The sequence below is a fragment of the Lethenteron reissneri genome, chromosome 17 (genome assembly GCF_015708825.2).
Source record: "Lethenteron reissneri isolate LAM-NWPU_2019-01 chromosome 17, ASM1570882v1, whole genome shotgun sequence".
Lineage (NCBI taxonomy): Eukaryota > Metazoa > Chordata > Hyperoartia > Petromyzontiformes > Petromyzontidae > Lethenteron > Lethenteron reissneri.
In genome coordinates this window covers 3,970,177-3,995,274 of record NC_083795.1, presented here as the reverse complement: position 1 = coordinate 3,995,274, position 25,098 = coordinate 3,970,177, and the positions used below count along the sequence as shown (strand labels likewise).

Genomic DNA, 25,098 nt, shown 5'->3' with positions numbered 1-25,098 from the left:
GGGGGGGGTGTGCACACCCTTTCTGGAGGGTGGGAGTCATGGCAGATTTATTTGAAGGTAAATCATCAAAACCACATTTAAGCGCAGGCATGTAAGTGCAACTACTTTGTTTCATCAAACCCCGTGTATTTATTCACATAAATTAAATTTTGACTTAAAACTCTCGTGACTGCAGGAATTCATATTCTTTCGGTAAAGTCACGTAGATAAAAGAAATAAAAGTAAATAAAATAACAATAAAAACTGCGACGTTTCGATTACAACACGAGCGATCGTCATCCTGTCTGCGTGACTTTACCGAAAGAACCAAAGAACGTAACATTATAAATGATTAACAATTGAGAACCAAAGGGGTGCAAGGCTGCAGTAAAGGTCAAGAACCACCGCTCTCAGGCGTGTGGAGTTGTGGACGCACATCCATGGCTTATGATGTCCTGCTCACGCTGCCGGCAACAGAGATATTTCGCTCCCAGCGGAGACAACGGGCGGCTTCCCTGCATGCTTGGCAGTTTGTGTGGTCACGTGACCAGTGGCAATGCCACTTTAGGCGATGATGCACATTGGCAAATTCGTTTTTAAGCGAAGCTAGGCATTGGTCTGCACGTTGCGTTATGTGAAAACCACGAAGGATGTGTGGTGTTTTTTTTTAATCATTGATAAGTTGATGGATTTTGTTTAACTCGATGAGAAGCTATTGACTTTTCATTGCCTGTTTTGTAAAGGAGACCTGTATGACTTTATTTCATGGAGACAGGAACTCTGAACATTTGGCAATTTAATCGCACGTAAGATTAAGCTGATAATTACGACATTTATTAAGGAATGAGGCTGTGGGTTTCTTTTCTATAACAATGAACTGCTTTATACCTGTATAATTACTACAAAAAATAAACGTCGTGTGATTCAATAGAAATAAATAACGTGTCCGGGCAAATGAGAAAAAAAAAGTCAACCACGAAGAAAACGTATATCACCAAAATTGTGAAATCTCGCCAAAGAGATGAAGATAGAGGCGGCGGCGGCGGTGGTGTTGGCGGCGAGCAGCCCGTGGAATGCAGAGGCCGGACCGGTTTTCGGTTCCCCGCCGTTTGCGAGCGCCGATGCTGGATGGAGTTGTGCCCCTGCGGCCATGCGTCTCGCTCTCGCCCGGCGCACGGGGGCGAGTGGGTGCCGGTGTATCCGCACGAGCGCTGCGGGCTGCTGCGGGCTGCTGCGGGCTGCTGCGGGCTGCTGCGAGCTGCTGCGAGCGCGAGGGACGTGTGGATGCGCCTCCTCGCCAAGCACCCGTCTCCTGCTGGCGGATTTTTGTTGTTGTCAGCGCTGCGCGCGTGAGTGAGCGAGTTGAGTGTGGGTGGGTGGGCGGGCGCGTGTGTGTGTGTGCGTGCGTGTGCAGGCGCACTTCCAAAAGTGATGCTGTGCCAGAAAAAAGGGGGCTCGGGAAAGGGATTTGGAGGTGGCGGCGGGTTGAGGGGGGGGCAGCGTATTATGAATGTGGGGAGCGGTGGTGTAGCGGTTAGCGCTACGCTACGAACCCGGCGACCCGAGTTCGATTCCCGCTCACGGCCAACATCAGGTGACGATTACCTGAACCGGTCCTGGGCCTCCCCTAGGTCGACTCGGCCTCAAATGGGTACCCGGTGCGGTGTGTAAACATCGCCACTGGGGAGACAAAGGCGGCCCGGCGTGGTGCTGGCCACCCACCCCCTCCGTGTGCCGTGCCGGCCTTCGTAGCCACAAACTCGCCAACAGCACTTGCCCCAAGAGTGGCCAGCCAAGGCAGCTGCTTGCTTTGTCTTTGCTACGTGTGTCTCTGTGCGTGTGTCTTCGTGGAGTGTCTACGCCCCAGATCATGCAGCAATTGGTTGGTGACCAGACATCGGTCCATTGGCTCGCTGCGGTTGCGAACTCTCGTTTCATTACCGGCAGCTCCCCCCCCAGCATTCGAGCCCCAGGATCTCAGCCATTACCAGCTCGGCGCTGTGGACTTGCGAGTCGCACGGCCCAGACATAACTCTCTTTGTGTTTTCACTGTGGCAGTGTGCGTGGCTAACTAAACGGTGCCCTTTGTGTCTGTGTGCATTTAAGGTATGCGTGCATTATCTGCGTGTGTAGGTGTAATGCACGCGTGCTAACCGAGCGAGGCGTGGTGTGCGTGAAGGTGCGTTTGCCTGTGCGTGTGGAGGTGTAGGAGGGTGCTGTAGTGCAGCAGTTAACGCGCTGCGCTTACGAACCTGGCACCCCGAGTTCGATTCCCGCTCACGGCCAACACCAGTGACTATTATCTGTACCGGTCCTGGGCCTCCCCAAGGTCGACTCAGCCTCAAATGAGTGCCTGGTGCAGTGTGTAAACATCACCACTTGGGAGATAAAGGCAGCCGGACGTGGTGTTGGCCACCCACCCCCTCGTGTGCCGTGCCGGCCTTCATAGGTGCTCGCTTAACAGCACTTGCCCCAACAGTCTGTTACAGGCTATACAGGGGTTCTTTGTTTTTTGTGCGTTATGCGAGTGTTCACCTGCGTGTAAAGGTATGTGAGAGTTCTTCTGCAAGTGTGTGTGCGCGCTTCTGCAGGTATGCGAGTGTTCATCTGTGTGTGCGAAGGTATGGGAGTAGTAGCTCGTCCGTGTGCATGCAAGCATGAGTGCTGACTCTGTGGCTGTGGTTTGACCTGCCCAAGTAAGCAAGTTGTCCACTCCACCTCTGCACCTTGTTTTCATTGCTTCTGACCACGCTGTGACATTTTTAGACACACTGCAGCAGCCGCAAGATTGGCCTCTGTGTATAATTAGCGGTGTTGGATTGCCGTTGTAAATATTCGCAAGTACCGAGTAACCGCGTTAAGGCACTGTTTATTCAAGTGGATGCGTCTATTGGTTACATAAGAATTAGTTTTCTTTTCACATGAAACATTTTTGTTCACATCAGTTGAATGAAATATATTCCTTTTCGTTCACTGGTTGTTGTGTGGTAATTTGTTTAGTTTTATGTTGTACGCAATAAAACACACCTATAATTAGTTACGTACTTCCATGCATACCGTTCCTACACGGCAAATGTTGAGTTTTTATATATGCATCTTGAGCGAAGATGAAATAGCGATGCGATCAGTTTCAGGCGAACTTGGCGGGGTTGGTATGCGACCGGTGCGCTATATATGTATATCTTATATGTTGATCTTCTTTAGCGCAGTGTGTAGCCAACCGTGCTAATCGGAGGTGTGAAACATGCCTATCTTGGTACATACAGCAATGCAGAGTAATCGTCTCCACAATATAATTTAGACATACGCACAACACCGTACATATAGACACAAATACACTTCAACCAACCAGTAACAACACTGTTAATTCTTACAAAATGTATATAATCCACGCCAATGAACAAGGTGGATATTCGTGACGGTAGGGGCGGCACGGGCGAGATGATGAGTATTGCCAGCCGGGTGACCCACTATCAATGCATCCAGGGGAAAAAAAGCTTCATAGCTTATCGGATTCCTCCCAGTATATATCAATATTCAGATTCTGATGCGGAGATAAAATCCACGCGACCGCGGGTTGAAAGACACGCAAACTCCAAATATACAGCAGGCATCTGGGTCGGGATCGAACCCACGACCTCCCGCATACCAGGCGAGGGCGGTTAGCACCTCGCCACCGAGATGGTTAATCCACTGCTGGATGAAGGCCTTCCAAATCCGTCTTCATCTCCCACGCCCCTGCAGTCTCATAATCCAACTGGGAGCTTGCGCGCACGAGGAGCTGACTTAATCGCTTCGTCTCATCGGTGGACGCCCTCTTGGACCGTAATTCTTTAACCGTCGGCCACTATATCCCTTCTTGCAACGCGTTCCGCCAAAGCCCAGTTGCCTTTCTTGACGGGACCGATGTGCGATGTGCGATGGGGCACTCGTGTCGCGTCCTCTCAGTCTCGAGTGATACACGTGCGCGCACACTCGCACAGAGATTAGTAAACGAGGGAAGATGCACATCTCTGGGTGCAAAGGCCTATTGATTAGAGAGGCTTTTGAGCAACGTATCTGGGGATTAATCATTAATTCTACTGGCACGGAGATCTTGGGTTGGGTGATCACAATGCAAGGTGAGATTATGAATACCAAAAGATCAGTAGTTGTACCACAATGATTGATTACTTTAGGAGCACCGTCCTGACACGCAAACACGGGGAAGGGTTTTAAAATCATCTTCAACCTCCCGTCTGCCCATTCTGCACGGTCGCCTCTTTCTTGAGCTTGAAGCCCCCACAAATATATGCTTATTCAGAAAAAACGTAGAATAAATAGATGTCGGACTGTTTTAATGAAGTGCAATTTTTGTCTAATATTATTGTGGGCCGTGCCTCACTCTCGATAGCCAATCCCAAGAGCCCGTTGCACGTGTGCTACATGCTCCGTCAAGAGAAGTGGTTTCATTCCTTAACCAAAACCACGTGGTCTGAATTCATCACCTGCATTGCCAATTAGATTTTTGGCGGTTGCTGAAAAAGCCTTTAAAAAAAGCAAGGCTTACGAAACGAATGAACAATGTTATACATTATTTGACATTTTACATCACGTGGTAATTGTCGTGCAAGGTGCAGCGAGGTTGTGAAGCTCCATTTGGTCCATCTCTGGGCCTAAGTCGCAGCACTTCCTTGAGTCATTTCTGTCACGCAGCCTCTTTCTCCGCGCTGGGCTGGTACCGACAGGCTGGTTACTGGCTCCTAACGTGTGAAGGTTTATAAACGCATGTTGGGTTTTTGTTATTTATTGCTGCAACCTTGTACTGTATGTGAAGAGGTGGAGCAGTGGCAGATATGTCAGTTGCAGTGCACTGAATCCAGACGCCCGAGTGTTGATCCCGGTCACAACTAACACGAGTGATCACTAAACCGTTTGGAGGTCTCCTTCCCGTCGCCAAACCACCGGCCACCGTGATGGAAGTCATCTCTCTCGCGCCTCGTGACCCACACGGCGCGGATGAGCAATGGGATTGACAACAAACTAAAAAAGGACTGAAAGATTTTTCGATTTAAAGCTTTCGTGACTGCAGGGATTCTTCTTCTTGGTTATTTCGGTAAAGTCACGTAGAAGGGAAATAATAAAATAATAATAATCAAACATAATAAAATACAATTCTCACAACGTTTCGGCCACAATGCAAGCAGCCGTCCTCAGGTGAAGAACAGGTCTGTCGGAAAGACAGCGTCTGAAAGAATGACACGAGGAGAGTGAGCAGATGTTAAACACCTGCACGTTCACGCGTTCGCACAAACACGGATGCACCACGTGACCACCGATGGTTCTCTAGGTAAGCCCGGTGGGAGTAACGCGGTGGAGGGCGGGCTGCTCCAGACAATGCGTGTGTGTGTGAGAGAGAGAGAGAGGGAGATACTCGCCCGCACTGAGCAGCAGGGGCCCAGCAGCTCCGATAATATCTGGAGACTCCACATCCAAGCAAACACCAGAGCTGCTGACAGATGGAGAAGGCGGGGGGGGTGGACGGGTGGGGCATCTCACAAAAGCAACTTTTTAAAAATATATTCGGCTAAGCAGGCATTCGACTGCATTTCACTTTAACGGGTTGTGATTGTTACCGTTTATTGCAACAATTATTTCGTTCGTGTGATCTTGTCCTTGCGTTTCGGATTTTTTTTTAAGATGCACTTTTTTCCAATCGCGGACGATCCCAACACATTACATTCCCCACCTCCCCCCCCACACTTTCCTCCCGCTTAGTCAAATCGGTAATGAATCACGAGAAACCCCGTCACAACAGAAGAGCACTTAGTGTTATATTTTGGTTAGCTTTTGCCGGGTTTATGTGCAGCATTGATTGATTGATTAGTATATACATTCCCTTCGGTATTAGGTTTTTAATTGCCTCATTTGAAGTGTGTGTGGGGGGGGAGAAGGAGTAATTGTGATATCGTTCTCTCTCTCTGCTCATCTGTGTGAAAGGTATTGAAGAGTTGTCATGGTTTGAGGGTCGTGGTCATGATACGATCTTGTTTGTATTGCTTAACGATTGTTCTGTCAGATTTTTGTGACTGCTTGTTTTGCTCCATTGGCCTAACTCCTAACAGGAACCTACATCTCTTGCTCCTAATTTGCATAGATAATACACGTCGGACATTCTGACACGTACAGTTCCAAGCATTATTGTGTTAGTAATAACAATAATCGATGTATAATGATGCATTTGTGTGCCATTACAGCACTTACATGCCTGGTGCTTGACAGCCAAGCGAAATTTTCCGGCGACGTTGTCTTTGGAAATATATTTTTTTACGAAACATAGTGCCCGCAGGGTCAAGCGTGCGTGTGCGTGCGTGCGCTGGTGGTTCACGATTGCGCGTGCGCTGGAGGTTCACGATCGCGTGTGTCCGTGCACCGTTTGTCCCGCAGCCGCACTGCAGAGGCCGCCGCTGGCCTCTGCAGAGCTGCTGCTACCAGTGGGCGAGGCCCTGCACCTGCGCTGCCCGGCCGCGCGCTACCGCTTCGATCCCGCCGTCGGGTGGGCCAAGGACGGCGCCGCGTTGGTCGCGTCCAACCGCACGCGCTTCTCGTCGCTCGAGCTGCACATCTCCGAGCTGTCCCTCGACGACTCGGGAGTCTACAGCTGCTCCACGTCCGGCCCGTCGGGCCCCGTGCGGGCCAACTTCACGGTCGTCGTCTCGGGTAGGTGGCGTGTCGTCCCCCCCACCTCCCTTATTTTCACGTCGCCATGCGCCAGCGTCGCTCTCCACACCACCCCGCCGGTTACATTGGAAACGGCCACCCCACTCTCTCTTCCGAGTCGGTTAGGGCCCTGCCGTAAGGATTCGCACATCTCCGCAATTAGATGAATAGTCACTATTAGAGGTAGCAATTCGACTTGCATGAGTTTTTTTGGCGTCTCGTCTTTTATCGCTCGTTTGCGTTGTCTCTCATTGGTTCTTTCTCTGTTATAAAGTATTGTTCATTCGCACCGTCGGTGTATCCTAACCTTAGCATGACATTCCCGTCTAACTTTCTTACGTCATAAATAAGCGATTCTCCAAATGGATGATTCAATGCGCGTATCGCGAGCGTCAGAACTGATTTCAATTGACGAGGCGACGCACCTTAACGCGCTTACTTCGCGCATGCACGACACGTGTACACACACACACGGGGGGGGGGGTGGGTGGGTTCACACGCGAGGTAGGCCTAAGGCTTCTGGCGTGAGGAGGAGCAGGTAGGTGTCAGTGTGAGCACGTCTGTGGTCCTGATTGGCCGGCGCAACCTCCGGCCCCAACGGATGACCCCGTCCTCGGCTGCACGTTCAGCGGGTGACGAATAATAACGCGTCTGTCCAGTGTGAACCTTCCTTCACAAAGTCAGCTCCGTTTTAGAAGCTCCTGATCTGTTGTGTATGACAATAGCTCCGTGTGCAACAGGTGCTCGTGAGCTGCACTTTCCTCAACAGTCTTAACGAAACGACAGAAGGCATCTTTGAGTGCGTGTGTGTGTGTGTGTGCATGCATGCATTGCAAAGCCATTACACTTTGACGAATGCTGCATCGCTGTCGCATCTGCAGTTCATTACTCTCATTGGAGATACAGTGCTTGTGCTTTTCATTGAAAAATAATTTCCGTACTTTGAGGTTTCTCTTTCATTCTTTCAAAGAAACGTAGCCAATATACGACTGGAAAATGGACGTTATTGATAGCATCGTGAATATTTTGTGGCAGTTTATCGGGAGATATCGGGAGATAAACTATTCGTAATTGTATACACACACATGTAGGTGTGTGTGTGCTTGCATTGTGTATGTAGCTTGCGCTCCCAGATACTCCATGCCACAAGCAGCATCTATTCGGCCAGATAGATGGTACAGAAGGATGTTGGAGCTGACTGGACTCGCCGATGACTGGTACCAGCAGTGTCAAGATCAGCCTCTGTGGAGGAGGTTTGTGAAGGATGCTGCTGGGGAGTTGGAGGCAGTCCTCCTCCAGCAGAAACAACGAAGGGCAGAGGAGCGACGCTCACAACAACGAGCAGAGCACCGGGCGGCTAAAACGCAGGGAGTTGCCACAGTGGGGAGCACAGTTGGTGCATCTGCCGGTCATCTCAGTCAGTCAACCCATGGCACCCGGGTCTTTTCCGTGACCTCTTGCCAGCGGGCCTTTGACACTTCGCGTGGCCTAGAAGTGCACCTAGCATGGCACGAGCGCCGTGGTAATGTCACCGCCGCTTAGTCGTGAACGGTGGTGGTTGTTGTTGCTCCGTGTATGAGTAAAATATGTGTATCTATGTGTGTATATTTACTGTATCTTAACTTGCTTCATCGCTATTGTGCCACATGCATAATTCCTAACATTATTAAGCTCATTCATTAACCCTCAATTGGAGATCATAAAACATTAGCCAAACGACACCACTCCACTGTTTGCCAATGCATCCCTTTCAATACACTTTGTTCATAGGGCCGCACAGTTACATGCATATATATGACGCAACAGATGATTCACATTATTTTTGTAAATTAAATGAGCCGATGTAGCGAGTGCACCTTCAGTTAATATTACCTTTTACAACAAAAAAAAATCTCAAGCACAGCACGCGGGGGGGGGGGGGGGGGTAGGGGGTTACTTATTGCAGTGTAAGTTGATAAATAGCTTTACCTTTTAATAGGACTAAATATATTCACGGTGGGATGCAGGCGGCAGTCCATTGAAGAGGAGGAGGTGTGTGTTCACGACGGAGGACGTCTTCCGTGGGGAGAGGCCGTCCACTCTTTAATCTGACTTAAACGCGCGTTGCGTGCTGACAGATGGACAGATTAGGAGCAGATGCCATTTGTGACGGAACGATGGGGCAGATGGCTTCACGATCGAGGGCAGCGGGCGCCAACTGAATGGGTTCGGTTCCTTCTGGGGGTAGCGCCCGCAGAAGAGAGCGGGGACATCCGGCGGTGGTTACTCGTCACCACTGGAACCATAGCAGCCTCCGTGAAGGGCCACTCGCACTTTGCAGCTGCGCGGAATGTTAGAAACCCTGTCTATGTTTGATCTCTCAATCTCTCTCTGTATGTATGTTGAACTTCTTTTGCACCATACGTAGCCAACCGTGCTACTCGAAGGTGCGGTGGGGGGTGAAGGACAACAAACTAAACACAAAAAGCAGTTGTAAAGAAATTAGATTTCAATCTAGATTTAAAAGTGCATAGCTACAGTGGATTCCTAATAATGCAACGACCACTCTCTTGATCGACTGATTTCGTTGATTTGGCACGGTGAGAGAGTCCACGGAGTCATTGCTGTTTGTCTCTTGGGTCGCGTGCGTAATGGTTGTTGTGTAGAGACGGCTGTATCTTACCCTTGTTCTCAATTTTCATTGGGTCATTTTCAAAAATTATCGGCACTGTGTGTTACTACTTCCACTTTGTCGCTTCACTATTGTGAATGGTGGCTTCGTAGGGGGGGGAGGGGCTTTAATGCCAATGTGGCACACTGTGGTGAAAATTCCACGTAGAACTTGCCTTGCGGCCTTGGTACTCGGACCTGCTGAATCGTGCGAAACATTTATCCCGTAGCAGAACACAGACCACCAGGTTGTCCAGCTGAACAAATACGTTAGTTAATGGCGAGTAATCTCTTTGCAAACAAACACAAGGCGCATGGAATGTTGAAATGAAGCAAGATTCACAGGTTCAGTTGCCATGTCCCAGCACTCGCTTTACATTGCATTGAAAGTTCTGTTCATCAGCGAGGTTCTTCATTACTCTGGATATTGATGAGATCCCTTGGCCAGCGATGATGAATGCCTTAAAATGTCACCGACTCCGCCTTGCAGATTAAAAATAACATTGTAAAAAAAAAAAGACACTAAATATGCGTTGTAGCAGCATCAAAACTCGCGCTTGTAAAAGAGCAATCGTAAGAGCGCTGACACACGAGGTATGAGGTGTGAAGATTGATACACGTGTGTGATTGGTCCAAAAACAACCGGCGTGGCCTTTATGCGGCACACATGGGCCCCCAGTGTTTGCCTTACAGATGCATTCAGCAGGACATTAGAAAATACCACTGCCAACAGCGCAGCTCTTTGCTGTACTAACATTTAAAAATAGCACTCGGCATATGTTTGCCAGATAAACTCCCTTTGACTCTCAATCGTTCCATTGTCCGGAAAAAAATAATATAGCGACCCAGAGTAGGGCGTTGGTTGAGTGGCTTCTGGTGACACCGGCTCTTGGCTGTTGTCACTGGAGACCACCAAGGCCGATGTTGTTGATGCTGCGCAGTAGAAAGTCGCCAAAATTCCACCTTATCGTTTCTCCCCGCGCAGAGCCATTAACAATTACTTAAAAACGCAGAGCATACACATTCTAAATGGCTTTTTAATGCGGCTGCAAAAACGGGTAGCTTAGGAAGGAACTGCAGGCTTGTGCCTATTTTCCATTGAGCCCTGTTGGTCTAAATGTCAAAATCGTCCTCTATGGGAGAATGGTGCGTCGCTTCTTACACAGGTGAAATGTAACTTGTGTAAAACAAATAAACGGGTTCCATTTTTAAGGATTTAAATTCGTAAGTTAACGTGGCACACGGGTTGTCCGCCTGCTTCCCTGCCCCCTCGGAGCGTTTTTGGGGAACTCATAGTCGGTGGCTGTGGTACTTGGGCAAGGAATAAATCACTGGTTCATATTCTTGGTTGATTTGGTAAAGTCACGTAGATAGAAAGGAAAATAAAAATGTAAAAAATGTATTAGCATTTATTTTATTTTATTTTTTATTTTCTATCTACGTGACTTTACTGAAAGAAACGAGAATATGAATTCCTGCAGTCGTGAAAGTTTTAAGTCCATTTAATTCACTGGTTGTTTGAGGTTGTATTTGTTTTACTTTGATAGTGTTTTATCTTTGCCATCTTCGAGAGCTCCATTGTTAGAGCAGGCTAGAGAAGTGCGATTATTCAAATTTGTAAATGAAGAGCAAACCCATCGCGACAGAACGATTAGTGCGGGCTGGACAACACATCGGTTTAACAACACACAAGGACGTGCATTGCTTGTACAAAAGTTGTCTCGGCCTTCTGCGGACCACTGGCTCCGAAGAACTGCATGCAGGGGCATTTTGTTGGTGTAGACCACCGACTAAAAAGTATTTTTGAGAAAATGTGTCCATTTGTGTTTTTGGTTACATTTTCTCAGTTGGGCTGGCGGTCGAAAACTACTAAATAGCCACAAACATGCAAGTTCTTTGGAGATGGCGGTGGTCGTGATGGTAGTGTGCGTACGGCGGGAGAGGCCGAGGAAATCTTTTGTCTGTGTGTGTGTATGTTACACCGAACAGCGTTGATCGTCCGCTTCGTATGCCAGGGTGAGGGAAGCTCGAAGCAAGGCAGCCGTGAGCCCGGCAGTGTCGTAGTGTGGAGCCAAGCGCCTAGCACCTCGCGCCTGCGCTGCCGTGCGAGCGTAGCGCTGCCGCTACCGCCGCTGCTGTGATAGTTCTAACCAACCCCGCCGCTCGTTGCAGAATCCCTTTCCTCGGGTGACGATGAGGGAGGTGACGATGGCTCGGATGAAACGGCCATGGACCCTGATGAAGGGGGTGAGTGTTTTTTTTAATGGAGGGGGTGGGTGGGGGGTCCCGGGGGTGGGGGGGGGGCTCCTAAAAAAATCGTAAATATAAACACGCGTTTTATCGAACCTAGTCCTTAAAATATGAACGTTCGAAGTGTTTTCATTTTAGAATATTAACTTCAGCCCTCCTGTTATTTTATAGAAAAGTCCTTGTGAAGTGGGAGTATGGGTGGAGCTTTGTAGGCATTGGAGCTATACATGCAAAGTATGATTGATGTCCCTTAAAATATATTCGTGATAAATACAATGTAATTGAATAAAAACATGTATTAGGCAAATGCGATGCATCCCTACATCTTGCCGTTCAAACGTTTAGATTCCCGGCACGATAATCGGAAGTATTTTTTATGTCCTAAATGTTGCATTCAACTGTGTTTACCTGACGCTCCGTGTCCGTGTACCACGTGTATTGGTGTGCCCCCTGTGTGCCCTGTGTGTATTTGATGCGAGACGTCATCATGCACTCTACGTTAACAATTGAATGCGTAACGGTATTTCATGTAACTTTGGTTGAAATGACGTGACAGTTATTATTTAAGTGTTATTGTCCGACCTTATATTTTTAGCTTCCTGTTGCCGAACAAACTATTCTTCTTCATTGGAAACTTTAGGCAGTAGTGAACACGCACACATCACAGCTGCTAGACCACCAACCACCTCATCACCGCCTGACTCTTGATACTTAAACTTGCATTTCAAACGTCATTCTTTACAACAATGTACTTTGTCACGAAATTGACGCGTGCGACATCGTTAGACCTCCTATCATTCATGTATGTTAGGAGATCGGCTGGTCGCTTGTGGTGGGATAAAGTGTGGTTACTCCCAACTCTTCCAAGGCATGAATGGAAGAGGAGGCCAAATACCCTCTAATGTTGCTCGCTAGAGCTCCCTCTAGTGGAGGCCCTTCCGCCAGCAGTGTCGTGAGTGAGCAGTTTACTTGCTGCACCTTTACCTTGATTAACTTCTACGATTAGGCCCCTCGCTTATATCCGTGCAGGCTGCCTGCGGCTCGATGCACGTCATCACTATAAATAACGCAGAAGGATTTGTAATTGCATCGTTTGCTAATTCACTTCACGCACGCACCTCCGATTAGCAGGGTCGGCTACGTACGGCACGAAAGAAGTTCAACACACAAGATACATACACACACACAAAGACTGTCCCATATAGCTTTAACAGACTGTTGGGGCAAGTGCTGTTAGCGAGCACCTAATGAAGGCCGGCACGGCACACGAGGGGGTGGGTGGCCAGCACCACACCCGGACTGCCTTCGTCTCCCCGGTGACGATGTTTACTACACACCGCTACACCAGGTACTGATTTGAGGCCGAGTCGACTCTCTACGATCGAACCCCTCGTGCGAGCCAACGTTGATCGCGAGCGCATGAACCCGCCGACCACTCCGTTCGCTGGCGATTGCTTTCGAGCGTACGCCGCGGTTGGCTTTTTTTTGGCGCGTAATTGAACCGTCCTGGTGCCGGAATTCGCAGCAGCAGCAGCGCGGTTTGTGCTCGCAAGCGCACGATAACCTAGGAATGCGCATAAAAAGGCCAGCGACGGACGGAGCTCTCGTGCAACTCTAGCGCCCGGTGCGTGCTTCGCATTCAGTGCCAGCCTCTGTTTCATCGCGCAGCGCAATGAGTTATTGCCTCGTCGGACAGACAAATGCTTACCAGATTTCTGCAGTCAGCATTCAGCGCCTGCCGAGCATTCCCTGGCAGCTGCGCGGCATACGTGGCAGACGGCATAATCAAGAGGACCTAATTCTGAGAGAGGCCTTATCTGGCACACGCCCGGCATGGAGAGGGGACCACAAAGAGAAGAGGGAAATGGACGTTGCACTTTTAGAGTTTACTCTTACGTTTGATAAAGTGTATTTTTTTAAATCTTGACTTAAAGCTTTCGTGACTGCAGGAATTCATATTCTTTGGGTCTTTCGGTAAAGTCACGTAGATAGGTTCAAAGAAAATAACAAAAAAATACGAAGTTTCGATCACAACACAACGTCATCAGATTGCTGTTTTCCTTGAACCATCGATGTGACTTTACCGAAAGAACCAAAGAATATGTATTTGTCTGATAAACCCATCGCCATCCAATATCGTACTACAACATGTGGAACGTGATGCTCAAGTCATGAAGTAAATGTGTAAATATTGTTAAACTTGTGAAGCAACTTTCACGTTTTGGAATACAGTTTATTTTTTTTATTGTAATAGTTGGCCCTTTGTCAATCCATGACTTCATCAAGACCTCCCCATGCTGTGTTAGCCATAGAGGGGAGGGTTGACCATACTTCACCATTCTGGTCAGTGTGGTTTGATGACTGTGTTGTTGGGGAAGAGCGGAGGAGGCTGCGCGATTATCACTCGCCACTGACTTGAGCCATGGCCAGGAGTCGAACTCGGATGTGCGGACCCACACACGTACCATTGCCATGAGCTTTTCACTCTCGTGCCATTTCAAATTGTCTTAGATCGTCTCTGCATTGCGAGAATATCGCAGCATGTTTTTTTTGTTTATCCACTTCCAACAGACTCGCCATCGCACGCCGCGGTCATTGGGCATTGTTTGGCCATACTGATCGGGGTGGATTAGCAAAAGAGGGGGATCCAGGACCATTTGTTTAAAAAATATCACTCGACCGCCGTTGCCAGCCGTGGCGAGAACACAACCGCAGGTTCATGGCGCGACGCATCCATCGACTGTATCGGCCACAATCTTTGTACGTAACAACCGTGTACGGCTAGGCTCTATCTTGTGTGCACGAATGTGGATTAATTATGCATCTACCGAGTTCTTTATGCGACCTTTGTCGGAACATATGCCTTTGGTTGTTTTCCCCGAGCCAAAAGAGGATGCTCCGTAGCCCGCGCGCGCGTGGTACGCGCACCTGCACATTGACGCACGCCCACGTTACTGTGCCGTGTTTCTCCTCCTCCCTTGCGCGCCAACAAGTTATTATTATTAGTGTACATTTTTTATTCTCGTAAGTGGCAGCAAGATGAATTGGCGGTTAGAGTCCCCGTGGGCCCATGCCCCGTGGCCCACCTAATAGAGAGGCTTTTGTGGTGCTGTCGGGCGCGCGAGCGAGAGGGGGGGGCCGTCACCGAGTCGACCCCCCCACCACCGCTCGCGGCGTTTCGGTGTGTGCCGAGAGGAGGCGACAGCAGGAATTTGAAGGGGATCAACATCGGGGTGGCGGCGGTGGTGGCGGCAGCGTCTCTGTAAAGGGCGGGCGTTTACCTAGTCTGGCAGAAGTGACTGAAAGCAGCCTTGAGTTTAGTTTGGGCAGATGATCTCAGGTGGGCTTTGGGGTGGGGGGCTGAGTGTTGGGGGTGGGGGGTGGAGGGTGGGGGTGGAGGGTGGGGGGTGGTTTCAGGGGCGAACAGCAGCCAGAGAGTTTGTACACCACGGGGCTGGGACAGAGATTACAACGTCGCAACCGCAAGGTGTGCGAGGGGGAGCGGGTGATGATAAATGATGGGTGTGTGTGTGTGTGCGTGTGCTGCTTGCCTAGGTCTCTGTGGGTCACGACCGAGAGGGAATGGTCAGGGATTTAAGGCTAAGAGCTTGACGACCCCTTGGGCACTTAAAGATAACCCACTGACCTGTCCCGGGGCATGTCACGTGCACACACACACTCGCACTCACGGGACTAAGCGTGCCGCCACCGCGCATGAGATAACTCCGCGACCCTTGCGCCCACATTCTGGGCCGTGAGCCCTGCGGAGTGCTTTGTAGGCGCCGGTGTAGGTGTCCGTACTCCCAGACGGGTGACGCGTGGAACGTCGGTGCAATGGTGAGCGCACTGCACTTTGAACCCTGATGTGCGAGTTCAATTCCTGGCCACGGCGAACATCGGTGGAGTGATTAGCTAAAACTGGTTCCCTGGCCTCTCCTTCACCTTTTCTTCAACCTGCACTATCCAGCGTGGTGAAGTATGGTCAAACGTTCCCCGTGACCAACACCGCGTGGTGTGGCCTTCATCCAGCAGTGGATTGACAAAGGGGCTATTGGCAACATCTGTCCGATTTTGTCGAACAGCGAAGCACTAAGTTAGCCGGTCGTGATGCTATGAAAGTACTGCGTGCGGGAATATGTTTTTATCTGCTCGGTTACAGCGCTGTTTCCTTTCTATTCGAGTGAAAAAACTGTGAATCTCTACGAATGATGTCAAAGTACACAGTGGCGCTGTGCTCATCCGTGCACGGAAGGAGCTATACAATCTTGGTAACCTAGCTGTCGAATCTTGGGCGTTTACACCGTCGGAAATTCGCATCTGAACCCCCACGGCGGCGGGGACCTTTTGTCTCCGTGCCGCAAGGGGGCGAGGCTGCTAATAAATAATGTGGTGGCCCAGTTGGCACTTTGGGGCTTTGCGTCCTGACAAAAAAAAGGTCATTGGCATGAGTTGACACGAAACATTTCGCCCGCGTGTGATCGCACGCCCTCCGATGGCATGCGCTGTGATGGAGAGAGACTCGAGTTTGACGAGTGGGCCCCGTGGTGCACGGACACGTGCGAATGTTCCACACACGCCCGAATGTTAACTCTCTCGCGCGCGTTCATTCTTACTGTGAGCTCTCATTCTGTGCCCGGATCCTAAAGGCAAAGTACAGCCACGGGGCCTTACATCTTCACATCCTGAGCCGGGGAATTGGAAATGTCCTGAAGAAGGAATCGCATTGTGATTTATGACCAATTCACCCAGAACGTGCCCAATCTCGTAAGCGATGCAGGGTTCAACCTGGACAGTGCGATTTTAGCGTGCATAACAGGTGTTATAGGGTTGCGAGGCTACCCAGAGATCACTTCTGTGCACATCTAAGTTCTCTGCCCATACAAATCCACACTGACCAGCGCGGCGAAGTATGGTTAGGTAACCTCCACAAGCGGCATGGCGTCTCGCAGCGGATTGACCAAAGGGCCGTCCGTATATGTGAACGTAATTCTTCGCCTCCACGCGTTTGCTCTGCTCGTTCACGTAACTTTTCAAGCTAAACCGCAGTGCTTTGATTGAACCACTCGTAGCATTGCAATGCATGTACAAGTCCGTTCCTCTATAATGCCGCGTGTTGTTGTTCTCATGACGCGAATTGGATCTAAAGCGTTGAATCCGTTACCGAACACAATTTTTCCAACGTGGACGCGAATTGGATCTAACGCGTTGAATCCGTTACCGAACACAATTTTTCCAACATGGACGCGAATTGTATACGACGCGATCGAGCGAACAGCCACGTTGCGCGATGAGGAATGAGCGGTCGTACGGCTGCCTCGGCGTAGCATCACGCAAGGCGGTGGGATGCTGCTGGATGCTCAGGCTGCATGCGCATCTCATGTGTTATCACGGACTGTGCTTTTACCTCCATGTTAATACTTTATTTATTCTAACGCGATTTGTCCATAACGCGGTGTTCTTCAGGAACGCAACTACTGCCGCGTTGATAGGAGAACAGACTGTCCACCCTGTACTGTACTGGAAGTTACAGGGAGAATGTCTACAGAAGTCTGAGGGACTACCAATTACTCTCGCGTGCGTTTACTCCTGCCGAGGGCCTGCGATTTAATATGTAGATTTGCATTATAGCACTGAAGCTTAATTCACAAAATATAGCAGTGGGCAAGTGAAAATAAACTCATTACTGGAGTTTGATGCAGCTTGAAACAAAGCAATGGAGGTTATGTTTAAACAACAAAAAAAATATATGGCACACGGAACAAACCTGCTTTGATTACCAGGTGGGAGTATTTAAGATACTTGTTTTTTGTTCCGGGCATGAATTATGCTTCGGCACGGCCGTAAGTGTCCCTTTGTATATTTGTGTTGGATGGACACCATAGGCTCGGACTCATTTAGATAGGATGTAAATATTTACCCAAACCCGGGAGCAAAGATAGCGCAAAATGAAAGGATCTTGGCTGCTGAGTGGTTGCGATGATCCCAGGAGCCGTTTTGTTTGCGGAGCCTCGACTCTCTGACCGCTCGCACCCTCGGCTCCTCCTCCTCCTCGCGCGCCCTGCGTTCGGAGAAACTCCGCTGCCGATGGCACTCGCGGGCGGACGGCAGCGAATTTCCCCCAATTTTTCAGTGGCTACAGCTGCGGGCGCTTGGTGTACGGGGGGGGGGGGTTGGCGATGGGGTGGGGGGGCGTTTTGATTGTGGAAGCGCGCGAGGCTGGCGACCGCAAACGCGGCCCTGCCAAAACTTGCACGGATTTGTCGCGTGGGCAGACCGTGACACGACCTTTTCAGGAACGACGCTGTCCCCCCGGGCGTGAGAGACGGGGGCTAATCCGAGGGTCGTGTCGCTTGCCGGCGGAGCGTGGATCATCGCGGGATGTGAACCGTGAATTGGAATCGAATTTCGGCGCCCGTCGTAGGCCGCGATGGGCTCGGGTCATTGCTGCAAAGCGTTAAGGAGTGTTTGCCAACGCTGTGTGGGCGTTGTATTAAATTTCACCCGTGTGTTCAGAGCTCGGTCAACCCGAGATGTTCCTTGCGAACGGCAGACACGCACGTTAAGTGGACGTTGGAGGCCGGGCATTCTCTCTCCCCACGTTACGGCCACGGCGGCGTGAGGAATGGAGAAGTTTGTTCGCGACCGTAACGTTACATTTTTGATCTAATCCATGAGGTTTCGTACACGGGTGGGTGGAAGGGGGGGGTGGTGGGGGGTCTTGATGTACATGTGCAGAGAGACTGCTCGTCTCGGCGGCTTGCCGAAGCACTGAGCAAAATTGTTTAGAATTTTGTTTTTACACGTGTGTGTGTGTGTGAGGCCGTTGGGGTGGATCAGTGTTTGAGCCTGAACAATCTGCTCTGTGTGCCTTGGGAGTTTGTAAGTTGTAGCGCTGCTAACCACGGCCGCCACCGCCACCCCCAGCTTCTTCCCCACTGGGCTCCGGAGAGGTCTGTCCGATGTTCACATGGTTTCCTCTTCTGTATATTTTGGTAATTGAGGTTCAACGTTGAAGTTGACTTTGAACATTTTGGTCACGGTTTGCTCTTTTTGGTGCGCGTATCCTCCCGGGTTAAAGCACTGGAAGAGAAATCGGAAGGCCGTTAGTTCAAATCCTGGTCGGAGATCGAGTCGGCCTTTCAGCCCTCCTCCCAGGGGCGATTAAAATAAGTTCCGCTTTTGTGGCAAGTCCGCTATGGTTCGTCTCTAGATATACTTGCCACTGGAAATGTGGAATTCTCACCAGTGGCTCTGCGCTGCCAGTGATGACGAGCGCAGACGTGAGTTCGATTGGGGAAGGCGATTTTACACTGGGCGCTTGAGAATTGAGTCCTGTGTGTGTGTGTGAGCACCTGTGTGTATTGCGCTCTCTCATTTCCCAGATGCGGATTGGGAAATGCATGTGCAGAAAAAAAAAATACGGCGAGAGCACATCTGCCGAGCTCTTAAAATCCTTTAGACATTTCCTTATTGGCGCTTGCTGTCCTTGAATAAATATACGGAGACAAAACGCTTCCCGAATGTAAAACACGTGTGAGATTAGCATGTGCGCGTTTTACCCCGTGCGTGGGGGAAAAAACACTGGCAGGCGCGTGACCATTGTCTCTTGGTCTGTGCGCGACCCATGCGGGAAACGATGCACTCTTGCCAGCCTCCGGTACGTTGATGCATTACGGGATGTCCCTTGGAAATGCGTGACTCCTTGCTGTAATCTGTTCCACGCGGTGGTCGTCGACGACATGCTCCGGAAAAGGTACGGATGCGGAGCGTGCCAGTCCATGGGTGACACTGCGGGCTTTTCTTGTGCGTTTGAGTGAATTACGTGCGCACAGTCCTGCTAGCTGACCAAAAAAATGACCCCCCCCCCCTGGCATCTCGCTGCAGACGGGGGCAGGGTTTTTGCACGAGAGCAAAACGATCGCTGAGCTTATCCACTTGGATGTTTTTGACCCCAGCATCGCAGGTGGGGCCGGCTGAATCCCTCGGTGCCCTCATGGCAACTCTCAACATTGCCGCGCGCTCCCACCATGTGCTTGGCAGCAGTGGCGTCTCAAAAGCCGTCGCCATGGACCGGCTTTATTGTCATTGTCCTGCCGACAGTAGAAAAGGAGAGTGGGGCCGTCTTGCCTTTCCAGCAATGTAGCAGTGGAATGCTGAATATGACATACCGGAGTGTGTGCGGTCAAACTCGGCAAGCCACCCAGACCAGTCCAATGAGCGAGCATCGCCGTTTATTCGGTAAATCCTCGTGGGACACGAGCAGAGACAGAAATGCGTTGTGTGCGCGATTTTGAGAAGTTGTTCTTTCACGGAGATTTAATTCCAATAATTCCTTTGGCAATTGTATCCTTGCGCGTTGTTCAAGGTATTAAAATGCGTTTTTAAACGGGTGTTAAACTATCATGATCCATCTATCTGCTTGGCAGCGTCTTTTTAAATCCACCTAAGTTCAATCGTGCAAATGAATTTTGCCGTCGCAGAACAAATTTGTTTGTGATCGTGCGAGCACGAGCGTGTGAGGCTGGCGGAGGACAGCCTTCGCCGTTGTGTGCGCAGCCACGGACGGTTCCAATCGCCACGCGTGCCGCCCTCCTTTTGAAAGCTGATTTTTAAAAGGGGTATAAATTCTGGATTCCAGCAACCCATTTGTCAGACCTTGGATTCCAGACATGAATGGGCAGAAGGCTCCAATAAAGAGACTTTACAACGGTGGGGTCCATGGGCCCAATGGGGAGCACCCGAGTGCTGCAAGTGTTGTCGATATGTTGAACTTCATTGGCACCGCACGTAACCAATTGTGCTAATTGGCGGTGTGGGGGAAGGACAAGAAACTAAACACAAAAAGCAGTTCTAACGAAATGAGCTTTCAATCTAGATGATGCAAAGTGCATAGCTCCAGTAGCTTCTATATACAGGAAGGCAAAAGCGTTCCAGACGGCCGCAGAAGCGCATCAGAAAGCGCGCGTCGTGGTGACCGTCTTTGTTCAGCGGTTAGCCAGGATGACCGGAGCTGGCGTGACGGTGAACGCTCCTCGACAAGATCGACGAGGGTGTCGCGGTTCGTTTGTGGCGAGCCTTTTGTGTGCGACGAGCGTGACCCTCACACGCTACCCCCCCCGTTTGTCTCCTCCCCCCCCCCAGCAAGCGCGCCCTACTGGACCCATCCGGAGAAGATGGAGAAGCGCCTGCACGCCGTGCCCGCCGGGAACACCGTGAAGTTCCGCTGCCCCGCCGCCGGCGTGCCGATTCCCTCCATCGTGTGGTTCAAGAACGGCAGGGAGTTCCACGGAGAGCACCGCATCGGTGGCATCCGGGTGAGCGGTGGGGGGGGGGGGGCAAGCACGAGGTGACGTGCGCGACGGACGAGCGGCTTTCGCGCGTGGCCCACCGCGACGCACGCTCGGCCCACGCTTACGGCACACGCGTGACGCACGCAGAGCACACGCGTGATGCACGCAGAGCACACGCGTGACGCACGCAGAGCACACGGCGCACGCAGAGCACACGCGTGACGCACGCGTGTGACGCACACGGCGCACATGGCGCGCACAGAACGCACACGTGACGCAAACGTGGACTGGCGAACACACGCGTGACGTTCAAATGCAAAACACACGTGATCACGTACGTACTCCATTGAGAAGCACGTGTACGGTGATTGCACGCACAGACCACGCACCCGGAATTGAACACACGTGACTGGGCTGTACGTGTATGGCCCACTCAATGAATTTGGAAGGCGAGGGGTTTCGTGTTTGAGATAGTGTCGTGTTCAAATAAAGGATCTTATCCAGCATAAAGCCATAGATTCGTGTTTTCGTGAGAAATTTATGTAAGTCTTCAGATGAATAACCACATTTAACAACAACTTTGGACGTTTTAAATATTAATGCTAAGCTGTCACATGTTGCCCACACGTAAAGCCCTTTGCCGAACGTTCACACGGGGTCCGAATGCTTTCATTGAGTTGTCCGTGAACGTCAGCGGAAGCAGTGTTCATCGCGACACTTCGCCGCCAAATATTTTACGTGGGAATGGCTTCTGAACGATTTTTTTCGTATTTTTTTTTCTTTTACTTTTCCAGCGAGTGAGCACTTGCTGGCTGACGGACGTGGCCCTAATCCCGCGGCAAAACAGGTCCCCCCATATGATCTAGAGGCACATATCTGCACGCAGAAGGGATTTATGTTGTGGTTTGACAGGGCCCGGGGCAGGTGACAAAAAACCGAGCAAGTCCTCGCAACTCCCAGCCACCTCCTGAAACGGGAGAGAGAATTTCTTCAGCTTTACGTTCGGATTATTGCTGTTGATTTGTTGTCAGCGTCGCCTGCCTGTCAACAGCACTTGTTTTCGAACAAAGCCAGTTGAATTGTGGGATAATATTTTCGGAAGGAAGCATTCACCGAGCGATGTAATAGAGATTTACTTATTCTTTTTCCGTGTGGGTTATACCGACGGAATTTGAATACGCTTATCCGATAGTCGTAGCTGCCAAAATGTGTCACTTTTCTAGTGGTTTTTACAAAAAGTATTGTACCAAAGCACTCATGTGCTCCCATATTTTATCACAATATAAAATGTTCACAAGTGAAATGTTTTATATAAAGAATATATATAAAGAAAAAGAATGTGCATTCTTCGAACAACTCTTTTAAGTTATGGCTATAGAGGAGTAAAATAAAAACAAACCTAAGACAAAGTAAAGTCGATTTAATTTCCACGAACGGTAAAAAAAAAGACAAAAAAAACCTGATCCCAGCTGCACAAAAGTAAAACGATTGACGGCATTACTCCCCGGCTCAAGAAATCCATCAGCTCAACAGCCCCTGTCTGCCTCTTTACTCGGAGACTAAAGGTTGCCACGGTAACTACCCGTTGATTGAAAGTCCGCAAACCTTAACATTCCAGAGTGTTATTTTGGTGGAGGTTAGAGGTCGGCCTTGCAGAGCGATGCTGTGGAGGAGGGAGTGGCGGCGGTGGTGGTGGTGGCTGTGGTGGGGGAGACCCGAGCTCTCTGTTCGCCTTAGTCTTGGGTTGAGCCCACGAGAAAACCTGGCGCCTTCGGCTTTCTCTCCCCGCTCGCTTTCTCTCCATCTGCGAGTGCGACTCGTGGGTGAAAAGCACGGGGAGTTTGGTTACTCGGTGCTGCGCGGATGCTGGGGCTGGTCATAGCTGGTTTGCAGCTTCGGGCATTCGTTTTAATTTGCAGTTCTGCAGTAAACACACAGTTTCGGTTGGTTGCTTTTTAGCTGCGCCAAAAATGTTTGATTGAGGTTAATTATATGAGTTATTGTGCTTCGCCAGGACCTATTGTGGAGAATAACGACAAAAGTTAAGTGTTTGCCCTGCAAAATAATTAGGTTTTTTTTTATATACCGTCCATGAAAAAATGGCACAATCAATCGTATACCTTTTTAAGTGATATAATCCGTATACGCATAACGCGTATTTATCGTATGTCATTTTACATAAAGGTCCAAAGACCATCTCTGTTGGTCACGGTGATACTTGGATGCACGCTTCTAGCTCCCGGTTACTCGTAGAAAATCCAATTACTTACTTAGCCAATCTCACACAAGCTCACGCTCCCACAAACACAACAAACAAAACCGTTGTGACGCGCGGGGGGAGGGATTACACGCAGAAACGCACCCATAGTCTCCATCATCTTAGGCCCGACTAATTGGTTCGGGCCAATTAGTCGCCTGCTTTGTAAAACACGGAGCGTCTATCATCAGGCTGCGCCTCTTTTGACGTGCGGCTCTCCACCGGAGCGAGCTGCCGGCGTCTGTCGTCGGACGGGCGCGGCAAGCGCGGACTGACGGACGTGCTGATGACAGAACGGTGGCGGCGGAGGGCTCTTGCCCTCTTGCTGCCCCCCCCCAGCCGACTGTATGTGTAATTTTTTTTCGCGTTTGTCCTCTGCGCACACTAGACACGCCGGCGGTGCCCACCGCTTGTGCGACGGCGCGGCTTTTGGCACGCGGTTGTATTAATTTAGAGCGCGGTGGGGAGCGGTGGGGAGTGGTAGCGTCGCGGCTAGCGTGCGCGGCTAGCGTGCGCGGTGGGGAGCGGTAGCGTCGCGGCTAGCGCCCGCTGCTCTACGAACCTGGCAGAGAGTTCGATTCCTGCTTGCGGCCAACGCCACTGACGATTATCCTGGGCCTCCCTTAGGTCGACTCGGCCTCAAATGAGGACCTGGTGCGGTGTGTAAACATCGCCACTTAGGGAGACGAAGGCGGCCGGGCATGGTGTTGGCCACCCACTCCCTCGTGTACCGTGCCGGCCTTCATAGGTGCTCGCGAACAGCACTCTTCCCCAACAGTCTGTTAAGGTTTTGTGGGGAATCTTCATCTTTGCAGTGCACGGCTTTTGTGGGCAGAATTGTGGGTTTTTTCGCGATGCTACCCTAGTTGTAACTTGCGGTGGACTGAGGCATCGACTAGAAAAACTAGTTTAAGTACAAAACCTTATTTTACTGATTTACTACTCTTCCGTCGCACTCCCAACGAGACTTTGTTAAAGCAACAGAGATCGCAGTGAGGCTACGAGTTTCGTTCTCGGTATCAGTCGAACCAAAGATTGAATTTTCTCGATTCGTGGAATTATCTCCAATGGCAGCCCCGGAGGCATTGGTGGAAATTCCACATTGCCACAGTTGGGGTCGGTCTCTCCCAAGGATGAGCGCTGTTTCTCACAAAGCGATAATGTTTGCATCGATTCCGGAGCGATGATGGGCTGCTACCGAGAGTAGAACATGGGACAATTAACAAACGCAAAGAAACGTGGTGCATGTTTAAAGCAAAACGAAAATATTTGCAGCAGAGACGGAAGATTTATCCAAAGTTTTGCAATTATTAGAAATGAATTAAATGATAACTTCGGTGCACGTACAAATTGCAGCTGATAAATAACTAACATGCCACAGATTACATTTTTTTTAGTTATTATACTCAACTTAAAAGTACAAAAAAAAACATGGAAAAATACAAAGCATGACAATGAAGCTGTTTTCCGTCCCAGAGTATTATTATCAATGTGACATCTGTGTCCGTGTTTATTTGGAAAGTGTTCGGTGCCGTCCCAGAGTCATCGTCGTAGTCCGTGTTCTGTAGCGGCGTCGCTGCTGCTGCTGGTCTCAAGGCTCTTGCGAGTCGTCGCGTCGCTTCTCGCCGTGGCTCAGCGGCCGTGGAGCATTGCTCGTAGTTCCCAGAAGTTCGGCGCTTGCTTAATGGATCCCACCGCTCCGGACGGCCTGCTGGAGCTCGGCCCTTTGCAGTTCGTTGAGCTCCGGAGAACTTATTCAAAACAGAGAGCCGGTCGGCGTCGTAAGCATTCTTTCTCTAAACGGGGGTGAAAGCGTTAAGGGCCTGCCGAGCGGAGTGTTGTCTTAACCGGGCCGCCGCTACGGCGTGACGTTGCTCCGTCGGGATTCCAGACGAGTGATCTCAGCGCCGCTGCGGGTGAGCTGCGGGTGAGCTGCGGGTGAGCTGCGGGTGAGCTGCGGGTGAGCTGCGGGAC

The 25,098-nt window shown here is 50.3% G+C and overlaps 1 protein-coding gene across 3 annotated transcripts in view; it reads left to right on the top strand.

Moving 5' to 3' along the window:
* LOC133343336 (fibroblast growth factor receptor 2-like) overlaps positions 1-25,098 on the top strand; it is an 83,789-nt gene that overhangs the window by 23,806 nt on the left and 34,885 nt on the right. For 2 of the 3 annotated variants that reach the window (XM_061552861.1, XM_061552862.1), the window contains exons 3-5: positions 6,406-6,678; positions 11,500-11,574; positions 20,719-20,891. In XM_061552861.1, coding sequence (XP_061408845.1) covers positions 6,406-6,678; positions 11,500-11,574; positions 20,719-20,891 — 521 coding nt within the window. The remainder of the gene's footprint in view (positions 1-6,405; positions 6,679-11,499; positions 11,575-20,718; positions 20,892-25,098) is intronic. The other variant, XM_061552863.1, reaches the window with a different exon arrangement.